Source organism: Micropterus salmoides, unplaced genomic scaffold, assembly GCF_014851395.1.
Source record: "Micropterus salmoides isolate LMB-PRFRI ecotype aquatic unplaced genomic scaffold, ASM1485139v1 Ms_hic_scaffold_11, whole genome shotgun sequence".
NCBI lineage: Eukaryota > Metazoa > Chordata > Actinopteri > Centrarchiformes > Centrarchidae > Micropterus > Micropterus salmoides.
The window spans coordinates 16,266,658-16,289,729 of NW_024040152.1; the positions used below are offsets into that span (position 1 = coordinate 16,266,658).

General features: G+C 41.3%; 3 protein-coding genes across 4 annotated transcripts; all 3 read right to left on the minus strand.

Moving 5' to 3' along the window:
• Positions 1–57: 57 nt before the first annotated feature.
• Positions 58–4,418, minus strand: fdps (farnesyl diphosphate synthase (farnesyl pyrophosphate synthetase, dimethylallyltranstransferase, geranyltranstransferase)). 2 transcript variants are annotated; one of them, XM_038711371.1, is made up of 10 exons: positions 4,268–4,418; positions 3,640–3,792; positions 3,404–3,544; positions 2,511–2,591; positions 2,264–2,386; positions 2,096–2,184; positions 1,923–1,995; positions 1,646–1,723; positions 1,425–1,559; positions 678–878 (listed from the first exon to the last, which is right to left on the minus strand). In XM_038711371.1, exons 1-10 carry the CDS (start codon positions 4,268–4,270, stop codon positions 678–680), a joined length of 1,077 nt encoding a protein of 358 aa, XP_038567299.1. In that variant the 5' UTR covers positions 4,271–4,418. The 2 variants fall into 2 exon arrangements, with proteins under 2 accessions (XP_038567298.1, XP_038567299.1); XM_038711370.1 differs by lacking the exon at positions 4,268–4,418 and having other exon boundaries at positions 58–878; positions 3,640–3,912.
• Positions 4,419–4,860: 442 nt separating this feature from the next.
• On the minus strand, positions 4,861–16,284 carry fam189b (family with sequence similarity 189 member B). The gene is made up of 14 exons (XM_038711373.1): positions 14,697–16,284; positions 14,543–14,599; positions 13,112–13,219; positions 12,842–12,958; positions 12,241–12,348; positions 11,896–12,056; positions 11,652–11,751; positions 11,508–11,580; positions 10,356–10,653; positions 9,767–10,128; positions 9,642–9,683; positions 7,551–7,726; positions 7,256–7,402; positions 4,861–6,888 (listed from the first exon to the last, which is right to left on the minus strand). Exons 1-14 carry the CDS (start codon positions 14,922–14,924, stop codon positions 6,637–6,639), a joined length of 2,229 nt encoding a protein of 742 aa, XP_038567301.1. The 5' UTR covers positions 14,925–16,284; the 3' UTR covers positions 4,861–6,636.
• A 734-nt stretch (positions 16,285–17,018) lies between these two features.
• Positions 17,019–22,586, minus strand: rab13 (RAB13, member RAS oncogene family). Its single transcript, XM_038711374.1, has 8 exons — positions 22,013–22,586; positions 21,252–21,312; positions 20,841–20,901; positions 20,628–20,705; positions 19,104–19,193; positions 18,766–18,831; positions 18,619–18,669; positions 17,019–18,503 (listed from the first exon to the last, which is right to left on the minus strand). The coding sequence occupies exons 1-8, from the start codon at positions 22,134–22,136 to the stop codon at positions 18,432–18,434; spliced, it is 603 nt and encodes a 200-aa protein (XP_038567302.1). The 5' UTR covers positions 22,137–22,586; the 3' UTR covers positions 17,019–18,431.
• Positions 22,587–23,072: the final 486 nt, after the last annotated feature.

Here is a 23,072-nt window from a genome sequence, read left to right on the forward strand (position 1 = left end):
ACTAATCATTTCTGCTCTACAGCCAACACAGACAAAAACATTCTAAATATGAAAGAGACTGGTCATAAATTATTTATTAAAAGCAATAACATTCAGGCCAGTACAGACTTGATAGCATCAATATAAAATTATATGGAATTAGAGGGCTGACCAGGTTTAACAGTATGTCATCAATCAGGGTACATCTACTGTTATATATGCTGTCCCCCTTTAGTCCCTAATCAATTTCTACATCTATTCTTACAAAATCAAAACTGTGACTATCTGATTTGATTTGTACCTTCACCCTGCCGTGCATTCCTCAGGGCAGACAAATATGAAATCTAGACCAAACCACGTGTGACTGATTTCAGTGTCGTTCTCATATCAATGGCATTCTCCGATAGAGAAATGTCAGGCATATGGCAGGCATGTACTGAGGAAGTGTACATTATGCACTGGGTTCAATAAATAGATAACAGGCTGTTTGATGACATGCACAACCAAATATCTATAAATCATTTCAAAATTAAGAAAACTGATTTCTAAATATCACAGTCCTGTTCGAGGTCATGCTGTTGGGTGTCACAGGCTTGCTGCTGGCAAACCCGCTATTAAAAAAAATAAATAAAAAAGGGAGAGGAGTTGATCTTGGGTTCACGATAAAAGTCAAAAGGGAACCAGGCTGATGTTCCCTCTCACTTATTCCTCTTGTAGATTTTCTTGGCAAAGTTGAGGAAGACTGAGTGAGGAAGGTTTTGAGCGTGACAAGTGATGAGTTTCTGTAGCCGCTGGTAGCTCTCTTCTTCATATCTTTGGTACAGTGTGGGCATTTGAAGGGTGTTGTACAGTGCTTTGACCTTTTCCACACTAGCATCATCATGGTGTGCGTAACATGCCTAAGGAGGAGATGAAGATGAAATTAAGCTTTGCTAATGTACTAGCTAGTGACTTTAATAGTACTTCTGAAAAGGTGGGATCAGAGGCCAACACGTGCACAGAGGAGTAGAACGATCGTTACCATAAAAGCATGGAAACCCTCGACTAAGGAACAAATTATTACAATAAATTGGCTAATTCTGTTGCTGCAAAGCAATTTTGTTTATTGTTGAATGACGTTTCAGATAAAAACCCCTTTATTTTATGTTTAAGTTCACTTACTTCAAATTAGAGAATCTGTCTGTTGCATACACTAAATTATGGTTTATTATTTTTGCATTCTCTCTGATGTTTTTGTGAAGGAAACTTAACAAAAACCAGCAAAGTAAACTTTACATTATATTATATATTAAGATTATATTCTCATACCATACTTCTTTAGTTTCGTCTGACTGGGTGGGAGCCACAAGATCTGTGCACACAGCTCTGCACATGGTTTGCAGCCAAATAATATCAGCACATATTGAAAGTATTCAAATAGTACAGGTCGTTATCGGAAGTCTCACCTCCAGCTCTGCTCTCTGCTCAGGAGTCATAATTTCCAAAGCCTTCACTACCAGCCAGCTGCATTTGTTATCCTGGATGTCTGTACCAATCTTTCCTGTCACAGCAGGGTCTCCGTAACAGTCTAAGTAGTCATCCTGCAAATGAAACACACGGTTATTAACTCTGCAGCATATTATTCAATATGTGGTGTAAAAGTGGGATGGCGTGTAAAAGTAATTACTTGTATTTGAAAGAACTCTCCCATCTCAAGTAAGATGTGTTTGGCATTATTGTGTTCCTCTTCGCTTTTGATTCCTGCCTACAAAAGAAAGGTACAATAATTATGAGAAAGAGTATGACATTACTTTTCTTACTCCATATTGTGCTGACTGGCCTTATTCTAACCTTCTCAGAGACCAGTGTTGTCGAGCTTTAATTTGCTGCCACCCTTAAATGTCATCACCATCACACCTATGAGCTCCTTCTGTCATGTGCGTACAATATAAAAACACACTCACCATGTACATTGCAGCTGCCACCGGGAGGTAAAAAGAGTAAAAGGCAGTCTTGTATTTCACAATAGCTTTATACCTGAAAGACAAGGAGAGAAATAATTACCTATTTTCTTTGATAACAAACATCCCTCTCTGCAAATTTACATGACATTAAAGTTTACATTTAACTTCACTACCTCTCCATGGTGAATCTACTGAGGTCAATCTGACCCGGGGGAGATGTCATAAGGTCCAGAGCTTGGCCGAGCTCCGTCTGGAAAGATGTCTGAAACAAACAGAGATCCATTAAGGATCATGTTTGTGTGTCTGTGTGTGCCTGTGTCACCAATCAGGACGTATAGTACCTCAGTAAAAAGCTCCAGAAGGTGGACGTAGTAGGGCTGATCCCTGCAATGTCTGCGAAGCAGTCTGTAGATTGACCCTTCCAAGAGAAACGAATCATTGATGGCATTCAGACCTATTCCATCCTTAAAAACAAACAGACAGATTCACCTGAGATACAGAGCACACTATTAATAGTGAAAAGCAAACATCCACTTCACAAACAAAGCCATTTTAGGGTCTCTTTTCCCGAAATGTATCAAGTCTAACCTTCTTGTACCAGCAGGGCTGTCCTCTCCGAGTCACAGATGCATCCATGATATCATCCGCTACGAGAAAAAACGCCTGAAGCTGCAAGTAACAGAGACGCAGTTGTAACACGTACCACCCTTGCATAGTGTCAGTACAACAGTCAGTCTGAGTATGTGTTTGAGAGAGGAAGTTTTGGGCATACTGGGCAGCACAAAATACATCCTTTCCTACCAAGAAAAACCCATCTTTCTGTGTAAAACAGGTCCTCAATCTCATAGAGCTTGAGTATAAATAATAATTTTAAATAAATGAATATGGTTAAGACAAGTTTAGATATGAGAATGATGTGAATTTATTGGTTAGAGGTATAATAAACCACTGTGTCTCTGTTCTATCAAAATAAACTACAGTTTAGTTAATAACTAACCATTATTTTCATGGTAAATTAATCTGTCAATTATTTTCTCCAATAATTAGTTAGTTGTTTGGTATATATGATGCCAGAAAATTGTGAAAGATCAGGGTTTCCCAAAGCCCAAGGTGACATCCTCAAATGTCTTGTTATGTCTGCAACCCAAACACATTAAGTTTACTGTCACAGAGGAGTAAATAAACCAGAAAATATTTACATTTAATAAGCTTCAATCAGAGAATTTTAACTTAAAAAATGGCTCAAACCAATTAATCGATTATCAAAATAGTTTGTGATTCATTTAATAGTTGACAACCAACTGATTAATCGTTACAGGTCTACTGCAGTGCACAGTTAAAAAAAATATTTTTTGGATAACAATGCAGATCTATGGTGCAGAGGAATAGACTACATCATACTGTTTATTAATGGGATTTGATGACGATAAGAAAAATCTGGAATATTGCCAGACTTATATTTTAACATAATACATCCTTACCAACTCAACGCACCAACCAACCAACAGAGCCCGCTGCACTGTGTCCTGTGTGAGCTGACTGGGAGGGAGAAGTTCCCTCAGTGAGCCAATCACAGACAGGCCTCTGTTCCTCTTGCCTCCAGGGGAATTGTAAACCAAAACCTAAGAAAAAAGCATGCAGCTAAATGTCTATGCATGACACATTATTTCGCCATTTCTCAGACGTAACTCAGCAAAAGACAAGACAACATATATACCTCTCTCAGCCTGCTCAGAGCATCAGCCAGCGCAGGATCGGTGAGGTCCCCCTCTGAAAGCTCCTTCACCAGCTCCTGAAACTGGTCTTCAAACAGCTGTGGATCTGACAGCAGCGCCGTTTTGCTGTGTGTCCCATTACAAATGCTGTCTCCCTGGAAAGTAGAGGTGCACAGCAGAAGAGATGTGTTTTTTAACTTAAGAGGGGCGACGGCCAGCAGTGTAGTCCGGATTACTTTAGGGGCATTCATGCCCCAGCTCAGCAGACGTCTCATTCCCAAACCGGTGGTACAAGTGTTCTCACCAACCGTAAAAAAGATGGGCTCACACTTGTTGGACTGTAACGTTACCCTAACTCTTACAAGTTAATCACATAACGTCAATGACTTGTTCCCGTTTAGGAAAACTGCCAGGCTAAGTAGCTAACTATCTGGTCTCACAGCCCCCGAAGCTCACATGAGCTATGAGGATTAGCTAGGTAACGTAGAGTATTAGCTATCAAGTTCCCTTCATGAAAAGAAGCGTTAGCTGACATTAGTTTACATTTTTTCCTGGATCCATTCTGTTAACAAGGCTAGCTACAGCATACCGAATTAAAATATTTTTTCCCATACACATGTCTTTACGTACCATAATTATACTGTCTTGTTATCCCAAACTGTTCAGTATAGTACAGCAAATTCGTTTATCTTCTGTTTCTTCGTATGGCTGCTGAACTGAAGTCTGTGAACGTCTCCTAAAACCAGGATGTGCAGATTGTAGTTCACCGTACCGCCACTGTCCGTTTTATTACAAAACTGCCGAACTAGATTTCCCAACATCCATTGCGAGTGGTGCGTGTGGGCGTGGATTCCGAAGGCTCCATTTGACATTTAACGTTTTGATTGGCCAGCACCATCGAACCAAGATGGGTTTGCACACTGGCTGACCAATAAGATTTGAACAGGCGGGGTTTAAGTGGAGGGGGAGCTAGGGGTGAGCCCACAATCTGGGTGAGCTTCAGCTATTGTAGTTTTACGAGTAGAAAAGAGAAAAATTAACAAAACAGAGACTAAAGAATATTAACCTTACAGTATTGTCTGTTATGTTACCGTTCACAATACGTACAAAACATCAACATAAGTATTTTTATTTGATGTCTATCATTTATTTCATATTTTGAAATACATAACTTGCATTGGAAGTTTTGCCATTGACACTGCATTTAAAATCTGGAATAGGTCTCATATTTAGATACATTTATTATTCAGGTTTAAAGTCTATCTTTTTAAGCCTGCCATACAGATATACATTTCCTCAAATAAATCATGTTTTATGCAAGACAGGAGGTAGAAATACAGCTCAGTGCCTTAATAATGGATTGTGTGGGTGTGCCTGTATCTGTATGCATGCTAAGTGTGTATGCGTGTCATTTTTTAAAATTTGTTACATACATGAGTGTATCCAAAATGTGTGTTTACTGATATGCAGTCAATATCACCACTTAGGGAGCACACCAAAAATACTTTCGAAAGGACAAACCCCCTCAAATCTGACACAAATATTAATACACCCCAAAATCCAGTATCCAGAGCTGCCAGGCCCATCGTATGTGCACTGTCACTGGACTGACAGCAGTCCAAGGCTGTTTTTTGTCATTTAACCACCCATCCACAAGTCAGAAGAGAACCGTGCCAGCACATAGTGTGAAGCCCAACTCTATAACTTTTTAATTTGTCCGTACATTTATTGCAAAAGACTCTTCCTGTCGTCAGAGTCACAGTGCAATTTACACCTCTTTATCTAACAGGATCCGTCTGCTTTAGCCAGTGTCACAGATATGCCTGTGAAACATTTTTAAACCCTCTCAAAATCAAATTAGGATGCAGAGGCATGTTTAGAGCCATCTGGCAGAAGACTTTGGGAGCGCCGCTCAGCTTCGACTCTGACCTTCTCTTTCAGCTATCTATTAACACAAACACATTTCAAATGGCTACTATCATAGTTCTTGGGTGCAAAAGGAAAACAAGTAAGAAGCATTGTCAAAACATGCAGTTAAAGACATTCTGAAGACATGTTACTTTGTTACACGGGCGTTCAGGATTGAATGCACAAGGTTCCTGTTGTATTTGGGAGGCTTTAGCAAAAACATGCACATATGCAAATCAAACCACTGTGTCCAGGGGCCACCCACAGAGAATATATTTCAAATCGCTGAGTGTGTGTCTGTGGCGTGCATTAATGTCAATGTTAAAAATGCTGCCTTTTTTGGAAGGCCAATGTGGAGGTGGAAAACCATTGGAGAAAGTGAAAATAAGAATTGCAAAAAGAAGACGACAAAATCATCAACTCAGTAAAGGGTTTTCCGTGTGACAGCATTTGTCCTCATGTGCAGCCTCAACTGTTTATCTTACATTGTACTCAGCTAACTATGTTTATTGAGATGCATTTTCTTTAATCAATGGAAGACAAAATAAGGATTTCCATGATTACTTCACCTGAAAGATCCTGTAAATAAATAGGAATGTTCAAAAGGGCCAAAAGCAAATTGCAACCCATTATTAAGACTGAATGTACATGTGAGTAAGTTGCTGCAGCAGCATGAATGCTCGTTGAGTTCTGTCTCCAGTCTTGAGGAAAATATGTTTCCAGATGAGTATTGAGAGAGGGAGTGGAGAGTACAGCAGAAGAGATGCTTCTCGTTGGGTTGTCTTGGCCAGTTTATTCTGTTAGAACGGGGACCACACTGCCCAGAAATAAGCATCTACTGACCGTTTCACTGGTGTTGGACAGCGAAATAGTGAGAGCTCTAGGCTGATGTTCAGAGTGATAAAGAGCACCACTGAATAAGTCCATTTGCACAGACTTTCAAAATTTCAGTACTAGATATCTCCACTCCACTAAACTGTCCTAAACACCCTTTTCTTCAACCTCCTTTTTTCCTTCCCTTCCCTGTCTTCCTTACAACCCTGTCAACTTGTATGCCTCCTATTTTCCTCCATCCAACCCTCCTCTCCTCCTTACAGTGCAGACTCAGAGTAGAGAGCTCCTGATGACCCGTGCATCGCATGAGGTGTCACTAATCGACGTAGTGACGCAGAGGAGGAGCTTAAATCTCCACAGCTGCGCAGGTGGATCCCCTCTGGCACCCGACTGCTGTGGTGCCGGTTGTGTCGACTGTCACTGTGGGAATGGTGGTGTCCACGGCGATGAGAGTGATGGGAGTGATGGTTGGGGTGTCCTCGGTTGTTGTTCCACGGGGTCAGCAACACCTGAAGAAGTTTTTATCGAGTGAAGATTTAGACAAAGAGCAGATGGCTTTACTTGCAGAAGAAATAAAATGTAATTAAATTAAGTAAAATTGAATGTCAAACACACAGCTATGTTCATTTTCTTGTTTCGCAACGTACCCCTAATTTGATTTAAAATTCTCAAAGAACCATTTATTCAGAAAAATTATTAAAGAACCATTTAAAAGAGGTTGTTTACTGAACAAGTTGGGACCACAAACAACTTTCTTTGGAGCACCGTTAATGGTGCCTTAAGGAACCATTTTTGAGGGTTCTTTAAGGAAATTCTTGCTAAAAAGGTTCTTTGTGTTAGCACCTTTTTTCTGTGTGTAATTAGAACTTGTCATACTTGTTCAAAGGGCAGGTAGTTGGTGGCAGCGCTCTCAGCTCCACTCCTCCTCTTAGGACCCTGCCCTGTGCTCCCAGCATGCTCGGTGGAGGGCGATGTGTTGCGTTTGGAGCGCTGCAGGAAACGTGCCACCAGACCCCGAGTCACCTGCAGGAAAAGTAAAAAGTAAAGTAAAGCATAAGATTAAATAACAGTCAAACAATAATTCAGCTTTTGCTAAGACTCACATGGGAAGTGTAAACTATTGTAATCATTTGAGTGATGCTTCTCTTCTATTAACAAGTTTCAGACTAACCTTAAGGTCGCCCAAGGAACGGTGGCAGTCTTTAGGTAAATGCAGTGGTGAGGTGGGGGGAGGTTTTGAGGGGACCTGCACCCCTGTGGCTGCTGATTTCATGCTGCCTTTCGTTGGCAGGACGGCAGCTGGAGGTAAAGATGTGCGGGGCAACAGACATGCCTGAGAAGAGGGACCTTTGAGAGACAGTCAGAGAGTCCAAAAAAAAAAAGAGAGGGAAATAACATACAACTAAATGAAGAATATAAGGAGTGAGGTACAGAAGCTAAATTGAAATTCAGGGCTAGCCAAGTCTTAAAGAGGTGGTATTATGCTCATTTTCAGGTTCAAAATCCTATTCAGGGGTTGTACCAGAACCGTTTACATGGTTTAATTAAATTTTTTTGTCATACTGCACATTGCTGCAGCTCCTCTTTTCACCCTGTGTTGAAGGCTTTATTTTAGCTAAGGAGTGATACATCTTGTCTCTAAATGATCTCTGTTAGGAGTTGCACATGCACAGTTCTTAGTTAAGGACTACAAGCCAATCAGAAGCAGAGAAGGGCAGGTCAGCGAAAGGCGGGTTATAGCCAATCAGAAGCAGAGACAGGCGGGTCAGCGAAAAAACGTAAAGAACTTCAATTCAGCTGTAGGCTACATGTTGCTGACCAGCTTGGCAATATGGACTGGAGCAAGAGTTTCAGAGTGGTGAGTTATTAATCTGTAGCAAAAGTATCTTTCATCCATAAAGTTTTAACTGAGCTCTGTCTCTACATCACAGTAACAACTTTATGTCCATTGACTGCTTGGAGGGTAGCTAGTGTTTGGAAGGGAAAGGTGAGGTGTGTTGCAGCTCAGTGTTTTTCTACTGGTGTTTTGAGGGCGTGTCGGACTTGTCCCTCAGCATGCATTATGACACGTATTTACTTGTGACATCACAAGAAAGGGAAGTAAAGGCTGGACTACAAACGAGCTGTTTTCAGGCAGTTCAGAGCAGTGTTTTCTGTGGGAGATGGGAACTCCCTTTGGGCTGGACTTTGGGCTTTTTCATTTTGCAAACCTAGTACATGCACAAAAAAGATATATAACTCAATAAAGGAGAGGGAAAAAGCCAAAAAACATAATACCACCTCTTTAAATAACAAACCAAGTAGTCCTGACACAATACTGAGTTAAAATGCTAAACTTAACTCCCTAACTACATAAAAAGAGGGAAAAGAGAAGGAAACAAGATGGCATCTGTCCCCTATAGAGCTTCATAGCAAAGCGTTAAGCGTGGAAAAAGTTAACTAATTAAATGAACAGCAGAATCTCTACCTTTCTGTCATTAAGTTGGCAACACCATACAAAAGAACTGCGGACAAAGTCCTGATAAAATACCTCAGAATACACAAATAAAATGCAGAAAATGGACCAGAGGCTCAGAAGTGCTTCATCTAATCTTCATCTGTATATATCATTTACACATCTATCATAGCAGTAAGATACATTTCTGTTTGTCAAAAGTCTAGTCTTTTTTCAGAGTATGGAATCCTCATGCTCCGAAAGAAAGAATAGGTGTATATTATTTTGTGTTGAAATGTAATAGTCTGAAATCTAGCATAAGTAGTAAAAATTAGGCTACTTAGACTCAAAGATGCAGGTCTTTTGCTGTGTTCCATTACATATCCACCATTCAGGATGTATCATTTGAAAATAATATGTAAATGAGGAACATTATTATTTCCACAGCAGAATCTAATTTATCAATTTGTAATCAAATCACTACTAATTTAGATGTTGTGGAAGAGTTTCATAAATCACATGCACATGGGGACAGATTTGCATATCTCCTCCAGTGTTTAATCTGCTCTAGTTTCTAAGAGGGCTTGATGAAAGACGGCCATTAGGTGCAAATGAGTTGAATTGTATCTCCTCAAATCAACTTGGAAGTGGGTTTTTTCGGGGCTTTGTTGCCTTTAATTGGACAGTGAAATGTGAAAAGAGACACAAAGGAAGAGGGAGGCGGTGCTGAAATGTAACAAAGGCTCTGGGCCAGACTTCAATTTGTGCTTTAGACCGCTGAGCCACAAGAACATCACATCTTAAAGCCTTTTAGTTATGAGCTCTTACCTGTGTCCGTAGATGCTTTGCTGCCTACAGAGCCAAAGTCGACTACAGAAGAGGAGAAACAAGGGCAGGTTATGGATGTTGAAATTGTTATGTAAGAGGTGTGCTAATTTCTGTGTCTGACTTACCTGTGTCAGTCGAGGAGCCGAGGCCTGGCTCACTGTGTGACCTAACAAGACATAGGAGCCCTTCACGATCCCTTCTTGCATCTTCTCCATCCTTTTCACTTCTCCCAGTCTTTCGTCGAAGGAACAACGGTTGGCCCGGGAGAGCTGGCCCATTACCGTGACCACCACTCTGCTCACCGGCAGCTGAGGAGGGTGAAGCGGGAGGTGCAGACAAGGTTAGGGCAGCTCCTTGTCGTGAAGGATTGAAGGGGCGACCTTGAATCTCCGTGATGCAGGATCGCTGTTGAGAGGTGGAACACCCTATTGCTTCTAGCTGGGAACAGCTACTAGCTAACATGGCCTGGCGACGCAATACTGGAGAGCTGCAGGACAAAACAGGCAATCAATAAAATGATATGTGTGTGTGGCTGTGCTGTGCAGGCTTCCTTTTAGATTTTAACCTTCATTGAAATGAGTTTACATCCCAATAATTGTGCACTATGACAAGCAACAACATTCATTCATCTGTTCTGATATTACTGCAGAACACCATCAACTGTAGAGCCCTTACACTATTAAATCGTGTCTGCATGTGTGTGTTTGTCCTCACCTGTATGTGGTGGTTGCTGTGGTGGGTGAAGAGCAGGAGTTGGACCTCTCTCCTCTGAGGAAGCGCCTGGCTCGCGGCCCTCCTGCCAGAGGACTCTCTGGTGTCTGAGACGGGGGACCACGAAAGGTGATGTACTCCCCACCGTCTCCTCCGTCTCCCACCTCACCAGCAGCCCTGCTGCCCCTCTCCCCCTGGTTCCTCAGCCCAACCTCCAACAGACAGGAGTCCTCAGAGGGGGAGGAATCGTCAGGGATGTCCACGATCTCTGACATCAACAGGGATCCGCTGTCCATGGACACTAATAAGAAAATGGTATTTCTTTATTATGGGAGGGAGACATATAGCTTTCAGTTTAATTTATAGCAGTGTTGGAAAGATTAAGCATTTCTGTGTTTATTTAACTTTATTTTGTGTGCCTCCTCAAATTACTAATTACTAATATAACAAGAAAAAAGTATTTTTGCTATGTATGTATATAACATTTTAAAATACAGATATAACTTATGCAATTATAATTACATTATAGTATATACAGCCCCGATGTCTCGAAATCCCCAAATTTCCTTTCAGCACTTTGTTGACGTATTAAAACTCACCATCATTGACAACTGAGGTTATGAATTTGGTGGCACTATTGATAGTTCACATTCAATTTCATTTGTTAAATTAGGTCTAGACAAACTAATAACTTGCATGAATAAGTCTTTAATAAATATAGGCCTGTTGATTATTGTGTACATTTGACCCATAACAATTTCTCAGAGGCCAAGCACAATGAAAACGATCAAATCCTCACATTTGAGAACCACTAGTATGTAACGCATGCACTGTTTGTATCTGCATATTCTTTATGCTTTTATTGTTGATTGTTTTTTTGGCTAACTGGCATATTTTCAGAAATGTTTTTAATATGCACTGTCCCTGTCAAAATAAAAATAAAGTTAAAATAAAGAAAATGTTTGTAAATGTTGCTTGATAAATGACAATTAATTAGTAAAATATTTTGGAAAGGTTTTTGGCCTTTTGATTAATCATAAAATGCCACATTCTCCAAGATCATTCATATTACCATCTGCTTTTTTGTACTTAATCATATTGCCACTCTTTCAAAAGTTACATGTGAATCTATAACGATGTGTGATGGTTTCTCACCTTCTCCACTGAAGGCCGTAGAAGTTCCTCTCTCTCCAGACAGCTCAGTGCAGTGGGGGTCATACACTGTTGCCTTGACGGTCAAAAAAACAAGGATCAGCAGTGGGTACATCACACATAACACACACACACACTGATACTCACCTGGCTTGCAGCTCTTTGTCCCATCACAGCTTCATAAGGTGGGGGGCAGTCAGTGGGGTATAGAGGAACAGGGCTCTCCATGGAGCCATTATAGGTGATGCTAGATGTTAATACAAAAATATCAAACAAATCATTTTCCTTGCACGCTCTGTCCAATGTGTCTGCATTCTAATCATGTGCATGGCTATTACATACTGTACACAAGTGTGTTGTTGATGTTGATGTATAATAATGCATGTGGTACCTCTGAGCGTCTGTTTCAGAGCTGCAGGTGTACTCAGGAGGATAGTAGGGGGGCGGAGGTATGGGCGGGACAAACTCCTCAAAGTCCATGATGTTGGTCAGGAAGGCGTCTTGAGGCGTGGTGCATTCTGGGTTGACTGAACGAGAGCGATGTGGGGCCAGCTAGGCAACGAGAATGGGCAACACATCAAGATCATACTTACAACAGATAGATATAATGGGCCAAAGCGGGGTACAAATGTAAACCCTAATCGTTTAATGCAGCAGTGTAGTTACTGTAAAGCCGGGTGTCATTTGTGGCCAAAAAAAGCTAGTCTGGTATAAAATGTGCTGTGTCTGCACTCACCAGGTGCACAAGGTCCAGAGAGAATATATGGATACTGCAGGTCACAGTGGACAGAGTACAGATGATGGTTGAGAGAATGCTGAGACCACACGCACTGAACAAAAGGTCCTTCAGAGAAATACGCATTCAGAGAATGTAAATCTGACAACATACAGTAAAGGCATTTTATCATGTCACATTTAAAGGCTAAGTTCACAATTTGTAAGTCTGCCTTAAAACAATGGTCAGGTGCCAATGTGAACATTGAAACAGGTTTTTCTAGCTGTAATCATTCCTCCTGTTTATATTGGCTCCCTAAGATCCCTAATGTGCTTTGAATGTAAGTGATGGGGGACAAAATCCACAGTCCTTTTTTTGTGCAAAAATGGATTCAAACATTTATCTGAAGTAAATATGAGGCTTTAGCAGTCTGAGCGAGTAGACTCAAGTAGGTATCTTTCTCAGTTATAGTATTTTCTCTTTGGGTTTCCCTGGCAGTGTTCTCCCCTTATAGTTGCAGAATGTTTTCAGACAGACAGAAATGTGAACCTATCCTTAAATTTTTAACCTCTGCATTAAAATAAGTATTTGGGTCTCCAGAATGGAGACATATCCTACCCACCTTCAGCTGATGTCTGACTGAGTGACAGTCAGCATTCAAGTAGAGGACCAGGGTCTCCTCCTCTGTGATGGAGCAGGAGTGTGGGGGCGCGCAACATACACAAAGACCATTCTCCACCTACACACATTCCCATTCACAGAGGACTGGTGTGAAGCACTGAACCAACACTTAAAACATATTCACAGTTATTCCTGCCACGTGCTCCATGCATCTGGCTGGAAGGGCATTTCAGCATGAGGCAGAAGACAACACTTGCATAATGTTGTGTACCTGGCAGGTGAGCATAGACTTGACCATCTGTGCGTTCTGACAGGAGAGCATCGAGCCTGCCAAACTAAGGATCACACACACTGCAGACAGCAGCATGAACAGTGACACCTGTGGAGGAACACAGAGCCTTGTTTTGATATAGGGCCAAGAGTGTTCAGAGTTTTATTCTTCTAACCGAAGACTGTGACAGGTAATTTCACTGATGAACATACCTTCAGCCAGAGAAGATGAACTAAAAAGTGAAGGAACTGGTTTGGTTTTTAGATGGATTGAAAACCTGAACATTTTGCCCTGCATGTCACAGCCAGATCAACTAACTCCAAATTTTCCGTGGGTTACAGTTTAATCATACTGAATGCATACATGAATATGCACAATGTAAGTGCAGTATAAAATAGAACTGTTTTTATGTAAAGGTATACATAATTTTACAACTACACTTTGACAGAGGGCCTGAAGATTAGATAAATAAGCAGCAGGACCCACCTTAAAGGGTAACTTCTGTTTTTTCAACCTGGACCTTATTTTCCCATTTTCTTGTGTAAGTAAGATACTTTTTGTTTAACCAGAAACAGTTACTATATCGCTCTTGTTAAAGCCACCAGACTCCATTGATAAAAATAGCAATTTTACATTGCAGAACACAGGAGTTGCTGGTCTACTGCGGCCTCGGTCGGTTAGATTGTTTTTAATAATTGTGTAACTATGTTTTTAACTCTTTAAAACACCAAAATCACACAATAACACAAACTAACCGATTCAGGCAGCAGTAGACCAGAGAGGTACAACTGCTATTTTTTTTAAAGGAGTCTGGTGGCTTTGACAAGAGCCATAGAGCGTCTGTATACGCTTTAAAAAAAGGTCTATCTCTGTAGGGATCCTTTCCATAATATTGTAAGACACATATAATAACAATCTGAGCCTCTGTAAAACAAGTAGACGTACTTTGAATGGGCGCAATTGCCTGCAAGGATTTCGTTGCTGCCATGTTTCGCTGCTTGTCTTTAAGGCTCTTTCACTTTTCCAAAGTCAAGAATAAACTTTAAACCTTAGCTTTTAGTCCAGCATGGACAAAAAATCCTTAAAGTGCTCAGAATTGTGTTTTACATCTACAGTTGCATATCAACAGGACAAGCTCCATCTGCTGATGAAGATTATGTTATATGATCAAAAGCTCCAGAACAGCTAAAGGGACCTTATAGTGAGATTGCTTTCTTTCACTTCAGTTTACAACATGCTTAAATGGTGCATATTCCTAGACTAATTAATCAAATGACAATAACCTGGTTGACACAGTGAACATGGAGTTTTCAAGGTGGGCCCCTGGGGTCCTCTTTACTCTGCTGGTTCAGCATTGCTTGATGGTATATGGTTTTAAATCTATAGCTAAAAGACTTGAATACTCCTTTTATCAGATGGAAATATACATACCACCAGTGTCAGAGGTCTCCTCCATGAGATTATTCCAACTATGCCTGATGCCACCACCTGCAAACAGATACCACAAACATCAGAAAACACACCCTTCAGGATCTCTGTTTTTACATTCTTAATACTGTATGTTTTCTGTCAGGTTTACACTCACAAAGAAGCCAGCCCAGAATGGACAGGACTGCCTCACACGGGCTGAGGAGGTGAAGGCCATGCTGGTGAAAGAGAAAGCCAGGACCATGGCCCCTAGGCCCAGGTGGCACAGCCCCAGGTACAGGAGTAGCCGTGCCCCACCAGGCCCACGGCCTGACATGCCCCTGCGGCTGTCTGACCAGCCTCGAGACCCCGAAGCCACGCTGCTAGAGTCTGACGGAGAAGGCATGTTAAGCTTATCCGTGTGTGGAGGAGGCTGGGAGAGGTTTCACACTTACTCTGGGTTCATAAAAGTTCAGTTGTGTAGGTAGAAGTACAGGAGAGGCATAAATGCTGGCTTCAGAGCTCCACTCTGTCACAATTATGCACCAAGCGCTCCACTGGCAGGTGCCATAGGCTCTGCGCAATGCCCCATGGTGCGCACTATAGTCCAGTCAGTGAGTCCAAGAACTTTGTCAGCAGAAAGTTGAGAATTGAGCAGCCACAACACACTCACAGCCACCGTACTCACCTCATTTGACGTTTCAGCTGTGATACTAAGATTGCTTCAGTGAATACAGTGTCTCTTTCACCCCATACAGTTCAAAGGCCACTACAGCCTACAGAGTACAGTATATACCATTCTGCTGCTCAGTCATTCTCTGATAAAACACAATCATACCAATGGAGCTTGCCATCTATACATCACTATTATACTCATTTTGCTGCTCCCTCCTCTCCATCTTCTGCCTCCCACCTCTTCTTCCTCTCGCCAGAGGCATTGCGGTAACTGGAGAACAGAGCAGGCCGCAAATTTTTAAAGCATCCCAAAGAAAGCAGCTAATCCCTCCTCGTAGCAGAGACGACACCAGCCGGTCACTCCGTGTGTCCAGTCAGGAGGAGCGACATCCGATGTGCGCCTCCTCCCGAGACCTTATGTTAGGTCCATATCCTGTCACGGAAAAGAAAAAAGACGGTGTGGAGATCAAAGCCCCAAGATCACATCGGTTCATTCGCGAGACTAATTACCACGACATGAACAGGAAATAAATATCCTCCATCGATTTTCAAACTGCACCAAAAATAGCAGCCAGGCTGGAATAAATGTTTCCTCACAGGTTTCGATCTTTGACAACTCCACCTCGGGGGTTTTGCGGTGGTCCACACACGCACCTAGACCGCCCCTTCATCCTCCACCTCCTCCGCCGCCTCTTTCCTCCCTGCAGTCACGCGGGCATCCCGTTCAGCCCGTGTGTTTGTGCGCGTGTGTGTATATCCCGGACGTGTACCTCGCTGCTTCCCACCAGGCAGTCACATGAACATAACAACATAGCCTACCTATGTCCGCCATAACATGTTGAAATCCATCCGAATAGATTTAGTGATTCTTCTTTTTACCGTGCCCCTCCCTCTGCTGCCTGCACGTCCGGTCCTCGGTAGAGCTCTGGCGCTGGAAAAGAGGAATGTATTGTGTTTGCAAACCAAAACCTGGGCTGCGTGATGACAAGGCACGCAGCGGAACGTGCGGGCAGGCAACTTGAAGATGCGGCAGAGCGCGCGCACACCGTCCTGGTGCTGATGTTGGGAAGGAGGGGCGGTTGCCTAGCGACAGGCTCCAGCTCCTGCAGCAGCAATGAGGGATAAAAAACCATCACCTAGTTGCCGCTGTAGTGAGTGAGAGTAGTTAACAAGAAGTTAACTACTACTACTAACTACTTTGTCTGCGACATATTTCCTGTCAGTGTCCTTGAGGCGCAAAGCCACATTCTTTGTCTGAACTGAATGTACCTTTATTAAGGCCTTCAAGTATTTAAAACGGTATACAGCAATGAATCTGAGTGGTTAAACATCCACAAAATAACGAGTCAGTTTCTAAAACAGATCATAGCAATGAGTGAAACGTTGTAGGCTGAAGCCATTGCTTATTTCACCTATCTCACAATAACAAATTCACATCTTCTGCATATTCTTATGTTTGCAGTCTTATCAATTCTACCTAATATTAATATTTTCCATATTGTAATTTTAGTTTTGTCTGTTCTGTCCACTCTGTTATTTTGCATGTCTTTCTGTCCCTGAAGAGGGATTTCTCCTCTTTTGCTCTTCCTGACATTTCTTCCTTTTCTTTCCTTTCGGTGCGTTTCTCCTTATACTATGGAGCAAAATCCTAACCTGTTTATTGTTGTTCTAGCGTTGTTTTGTGTTACTGTATATTTTGTTACATCCATCTGTGTATTGCATTAATGTAAAAACATGCCTTGACTTCTCACAATAAAACATTTACAAAATTCATGAACAAACTACATGTTCTGATAATGTTTTGCACCAACACACAGTCTCAAACTACAACACACTCATAATTTTTTATTCAGCAAGCGGCAGATCTGTAAACTACATACAGTCTTTTGTGGCAGGTCTAAAAAGACACAGAATGTGAAAGAAAATGTATAAAAAGTAGATACAGGAAATACAGTACGTCTGTCAGGAGCAGATGAGCGCCTATAATGAAAGCTATTTTGAATGATCTGAAATTGCCTGAACAGAAAAACTATCATGTCAGATGTAGCTAATGTGTGGTCATGTTTAGTAAGAAATTTACCAGGCACTTGGGATAAAAGGCAAGACCCACTAAATCAATTCAGAATGAGGGGCATGTGAGCACTGCTGCTTTCTTCACATCCTGGCCATTCACTTGCATCACCCATCATTCTTTCATCTCTCCACTTCTCATATTGCACTTATCTCTGTTCCTATCTTCCACATTCTCATCCCATTCATATTTAAAACATTGCTTCTTTATAGCGCCAGTGTTGGTTTCAGATTCAGCTCCATAAAAACCACATCAATTAGTTTAACTGATCAACGTGAAGAGCATATTTTCAGCTTCTCATAGGATGTGTCCATGCTAGACTCAGGGTGTTTGATATCCAATTGCATCTGTGGCTGTAGATTCTGCTGAATGCGTTATAATACTGTACACTATTGAAACATCAAAAAACTGTATTACTTTACATTTAGCCAAAATGTAAAGTTTAATGTTTCGTCTATGACATTTCTGCCATATATTTATGTGCCACTAAAATGTGGCACTGCAAGATTGTCAATTTGCCTGTGCTGTCGATGCAATATATTACAATTAGATGAATTTCAAACAATGAACTCGAGCATTGGTAACCAAGGCGTTCTTCAGTAACTAATTTAGCAATTCTGTCCAGTATTTAAACAATTTAACATAATCTGTGAAATGCCAGTGGCCCCTTGAATTTAATGGAATGAAAAACATTTGGGTCAAAGACTACAACCAGGAGCCCGCTGTGCATGAATCAAAACTCTTCTCTCCTCCTCTGCCACTGAGCTCCTAAAAGCTACTATTGCATGTGCTCACACATAAGAAATGAATGCAATGGTTCTGTTAAGCTGAGGTGTATTTGTTTTACATACCCAGTCCTAAAAACATCTTTTAAAAAAACAGCTAAAGTTCTCTGAAGACATTAAGCAGTGTTTTTGTAAGGATGATACTGTGGCGATAAGCCAGAGAAAGAAAAGGGCAACTATACAAATCCATACATTTTTTTCTGGCAAAGTACGCTTTTGGGGAGCAAAAGTACAAACACTGTAAAGGGAATACCAGCAGTTTATGTATAAAAGCCTATGTATGTACACCTATACCTATGCACCAGTATGTATTTGATATTTGAGCCCACCAGATGGAGACAGTTTTTCTCCTCTGTAACATTGATGCTGGCCAGCGTCCTTTCTAGAGAAGAACACATTTGGAGGATTTTTTCTCTGTACTGCTGGTGATTTTCACCTCCCTGCCTGTGGGGCCCTGTCAAACAAGGAAATACAGACAAAGAAACGAAATTACAGACATATCTTACATAACATAAAGTAACAAGTCTGATTCCAGATAGGAACAAATGCTTCAGCCTGTTTCGACTTACTGGTTTCTTGCTGTTTTTCTGTAGTATGTCGCTCGCCAAAGACAGAAACGACTGAAGGAAACAGATAAATTTGTTAATACAAAAGCTAAAGTTTAATGAGGTATGAAGACAGTGTTTTTGTTAGCCCGTGGTTACGTTCTGGCTCACCTCCTCCACGTTAATGCTGGACTTTGCACTGGTTTCAAAGAATCTGATGCCGTGATCTTTTGCCAACTGTCAACAACAGACACAGATCTGATTACATTAGGTCAGGATATGGGTAATAACCACTTCCTGCTTCTTATCTCAAGTGAATGTGAGACGGGCATATCAAAAACATGCATGACCCACTCAGTCCTTCCTCAAACAACCACTCCCTCTAACATTTTAAAAAGCAGAAAAAAAGTTTTAACTTCTATTGTATCTTCCTCACAGTGAAACCTTTGACTGTTACGGATGCATCCAAATTTCATCAGAATAAGAATTTTCTGTTAGGGTCATCTCACCTTTTCTCCTGTCTCCTTGGCAACTTTCCGCTTGGCTTCAATGTCACACTTATTACCTAGTAACATTCGACTGACCCCGGCTGATGCATTCTGGGAAAGAGGGAATGCAGTGAATTGATTAGGCAAAGCCTAGTTCTTTTCCATAAGAATGCCTGCTTAGCGGAGAGTACACATATGGATAGATCAAAGTCAAGGACAGCACATCTTTTAGCAGGAAAACTCTCTCTATATTAAAGACTAAGATCCTCACAGATATGATTAAATAAAGTGGTTTGCATATTTTGTTTCAGTTTTGATGAGACAGTAGAGGATTCTCTGTCTGAATGCTTTCAGATTTCCTTTCTATTACGACCTTGCATTTCAACCAAATATAATAGAAAGGATGAACGCAAACATTTAATTCAAAACCCTCTTTGTTAAAGGGTTAGTTCATCTAGTAGTATCTACATTTCTTTACTTTATCAATGACTGTTACATACAATTGAAAGTTGTTAAATGAGAAAGAATCACACACACACTGATGGTCACTTGTCCTCAGTCTATTAATGTTGTTTAGTTTTTTAATCTTGATCAGGAAAATTTATTTTACCTGATCAAAACATCATTAATAAAGTTTCAATTGGAGTCCTTGTAGAATAGTTCAATATCATAATACTGTAATTGCAACATCCTTCGGTTCGATTCTGGGTGGGAACCTTTGCTGCATGTCATTCTCCTTCTCGCTTTCTCCTCTTGTTTAATGTCACTACTCAGCTGCCCACTATTGATTAAAGCCAATTCCTTAAAAAATGTTTAAGTTTTTAAAAATAACAATTGACAGACAGTGTTTGGGATTCTTTGGTTCCTACTCAGTGAAGCGATATCTGCCCTGAAACTGAAAAAAAAAGTCTCTCTGGAAACAATGTCCCAGTTCCTTGTGATAAGATAACACACAAACCTTAATGTGAACAGTTTTCATCGTGGGCTATTTCCTAAGGCTGAGATGTTTAGTTGACTGATTGATAAGCCAACATACTGAATGCTAATCTGCAGCTACTTTGATAATCAATTAATCATTTAAATAATTAATCAAGCAAAACTGCCGACAAATGTAAGTATCTGCTGCTTTTCTATCATTGTAAACTAAATATATTTGTGTTTTGGATTGCTAATCAAACAAATAAAGGCATTTGAAGACGCCACCTGGTATCGGGAATACTTGGGTATTTTCATCATTTTCTGGCATTTTATATACAAAGCAATAATTAATTAATCAAGAAAATTAGCGGCAGGTTAATCAATAATAGCTAGTAGCTCAGTTCAAAGACATTTGAGTGAAAACTAGGGGTAAGAAGGGAAATAAACCTTTGTGTGATTTGGGTGAACTGACCCTTTAAAGCCAGCAGTTGTGCAATATCCCTGCTTTGTTGTTGCAGTGAGCAAATGCCCGTTCTTATGACTAACACGTATCCAGTCGACTAAGCACTATTTCGAAGTCTTTCCTGGTAATCTTTGCCACGGCCTAGTGGAAACAGTCTCACTCACTTCTTTGATGCTCTTCATCCAGTTCTGAATGTTTTCGAAGGACTTCTCGTCCGTGATGTCGTACACTAGGATGATGCCCTGGCGCAGAGCGAGGGGAGAGACAAAGAGAGGGGATTTAAGGAGTCAGTGAAAGGTACAGAGCGAGCACAAAAGGGGGCAGTGATGTCAGCCTGATTATCCAGTCTGCTTGTTCTGTAGGCGTCCTGTGCTCACCATGGCTCCTCTGTAGTAGGCTGTCGTAATGGTCTTGAACCTCTCCTGCCCTGCGGTGTCCCTGCACAAAGCACACACAAAAACATGTGGAGTAATATCTTGCAACTTTAAACTTTAAAATACAACTGTGGTCAAAGGAAAGACTGCAGGACGGCGCTTTTAATGTGTAGTTTACACTGCTATAGGAAGCTGAATTTGTGTTGCAGTAACTCTGTGTGATGGATACTTGGACTATAAACCCTGTCATGAAGTCCTGATTTGGAGAACAAGAAGGAGGTTCCTCTTTCCTGAGCCAGAGGCCGGCAAGAGAACAGAGGAACACAACTCAACGTATTACTCTGCGTTATTTGCTTCAGTGAATCACAAAACAAAGCATTTCCACGCAAGCAGCAACTAAGTGTCATCCCTTACCAGACTTGTAGTTTTATTTTCTTTCCATCCACTTCAATGGTTTTTACTTTAAAGTCGATGCCTGGGAGACAAAGAGCAAGGAGGGTGGGAGGGTAGAGAATGAGTTAAATACCTCAGATATGGACTAAAATTAACCCCACCAACATTGCAGAATATATAGGTCACCCTCACAAGGCTGGAGACTGATTCATGGCCATTCCCACAGTGAGTTTGCCCCCTCAGTGACCCCCCATCCACAAACAGACATAAAGTAAAGAATGCATAGACACACTGTCTTTAAGTGCCGGATAGACAAGCTGACAGACAGATAGACAGTAAGGAGGCAGAAGAGGTGGGGGGTTGTACTGTAAAAGAAAAAATGCCAGAAAGCCAACTATTCTTCTGGGAACGGAGAGATGGTAAAAGAGATAGGAATGAGGGTGGGTGGACCTTCTGAGAGCCAAGTGAGAGGAATGAGATCTGAGGGAGAGATGGGGGGGAAGAGGGTCAGGGAAGAAACAGCACACACATTCAACAAGAGGAGGGAAAAAAGGAACCAGATATGAGATGGAAGAAAAGAGATAAAAAGAGAGAGCAGGGACTAGTTCAGGCATGAAATCAGTCTGACAAACCAGTTCTACAGTGTTGGGCATCAAACAGAGGAAGAATGAAATGCCATCATTCAGCAAACATTTGTCTTATGGTTTCACAGAAGGCCAGTCATGAGCTGGTGCAGACATGTCGTAGATTACAAGGCAAACATTTCACTGTTAACAACGTACCGATGGTGGAAATGTATGTGGAGTTGAAATTGTCCTCGGCTAAACGAATGATCAGACATGTTTTGCCCACTCCGCTGTCCCCGATGAGTAACAATTTGAAAAGAAAATCGTACTTTTTCGCCATAGTTGGAGCTGTTCTTCAAAGTTTAAAAGGAGAAAAGTCGGGGTTGTCCCTTTCTGGACGTATAGGCCTACTTTTCATCGACTTCGGTCTTCAAATCTTGATTGTGATTCAAATGAAGCAGGCTTAAAAATAAAGTAAAATAAAGATTGCTCCATGTAACGAGTGGATGCTCTTTTTCTTTTTTTCCCCTCTCAGACTTGTCACCGGTAAATTCCGATCCCCCTCTGTGCCTCTGTGCTCCGTTTGGACTGCGCTGGATAAAGAAATAGGCCTACACTCCATCCAAAGTTAGATAAAGTGCCACCAACTCTATTCAAGATCCATTTTGCTTTCATCAACGTACCAGGGAGTCCGGGGTGGCTACGTGTTTTTTTCTGCCTCCCCCCCAAAAAACTTGCCGTCGGCCTAGATCCCAGATCCGCTGAAAGGCTACGTCGTGTGGGAGTGCTTCATGAGAGTAGGTAAAGACTCAGACCTGCAGGCACCCGGCACGAACAAAAGATGGCGCCGTTTGATCAGAAAACGAATAACGGTCCGTAACCATAAACTACAACTTTATTGAAATACATTAATTACAAAAACAAACCACCAGTGGCATCATCCTGGTGCGCCATTTCTATTATCTCAGGTTCATTGTTTCTTTATTCCTTTGATGGAAAGTTTGTAGTCTATAACCTGAGCCTTATTGCCAAGTAGTTATTTTAATGTTCGTGTGTAAGACAGTTTTAATTGGTACATTAAGAGACCATTTGTAATGGCTAATTACTCCGTTTTATTGGTAACCTTGATTACTTCTCAACTCGCATTGTTTACCAAACTAAAGCTCACATCACATAGCCTACATGGGTCATAGTAGGCTATGTGGACACATTTCAAGTCATATTTAACATGTAGGCTAATCCAAAACTAACATACCAAAGGTAAACAAAATATGTA

What these genes read in the sequence shown, in the direction of transcription:
- fdps (XM_038711370.1), bottom strand. Translation starts at nt 3,912, where the DNA reads ATGAGACGTCTGCTGAGCTGGGGCATGAATGCCCCTAAAGTAATCCGG. An exon ending in CTCTGAGCAGGCTGAGAGAG is followed by an intron (nt 3,545 to 3,639) that starts GTATATATGTTG and finishes CTTTTTTCTTAG; the next exon opens with GTTTTGGTTTACAATTCCCC. An exon ending in TTCTGGAGCTTTTTACTGAG is followed by an intron (nt 2,185 to 2,263) that starts GTACTATACGTC and finishes TGTTTGTTTCAG; the next exon opens with ACATCTTTCCAGACGGAGCT.
- fam189b (XM_038711373.1), bottom strand. Translation starts at nt 14,924, where the DNA reads ATGCCTTCTCCGTCAGACTCTAGCAGCGTGGCTTCGGGGTCTCGAGGC. An exon ending in AGTCTATGCTCACCTGCCAG is followed by an intron (nt 12,959 to 13,111) that starts GTACACAACATT and finishes GAATGTGTGTAG; the next exon opens with GTGGAGAATGGTCTTTGTGT. An exon ending in GTTCCTTGGGCGACCTTAAG is followed by an intron (nt 7,403 to 7,550) that starts GTTAGTCTGAAA and finishes CTTTTCCTGCAG; the next exon opens with GTGACTCGGGGTCTGGTGGC.
- rab13 (XM_038711374.1), bottom strand. Translation starts at nt 22,136, where the DNA reads ATGGCGAAAAAGTACGATTTTCTTTTCAAATTGTTACTCATCGGGGAC. An exon ending in CACATACATTTCCACCATCG is followed by an intron (nt 21,313 to 22,012) that starts GTACGTTGTTAA and finishes TTTGTCTCCCAG; the next exon opens with GCATCGACTTTAAAGTAAAA. An exon ending in CCAGCATTAACGTGGAGGAG is followed by an intron (nt 18,670 to 18,765) that starts GTGAGCCAGAAC and finishes TGTTTCCTTCAG; the next exon opens with TCGTTTCTGTCTTTGGCGAG.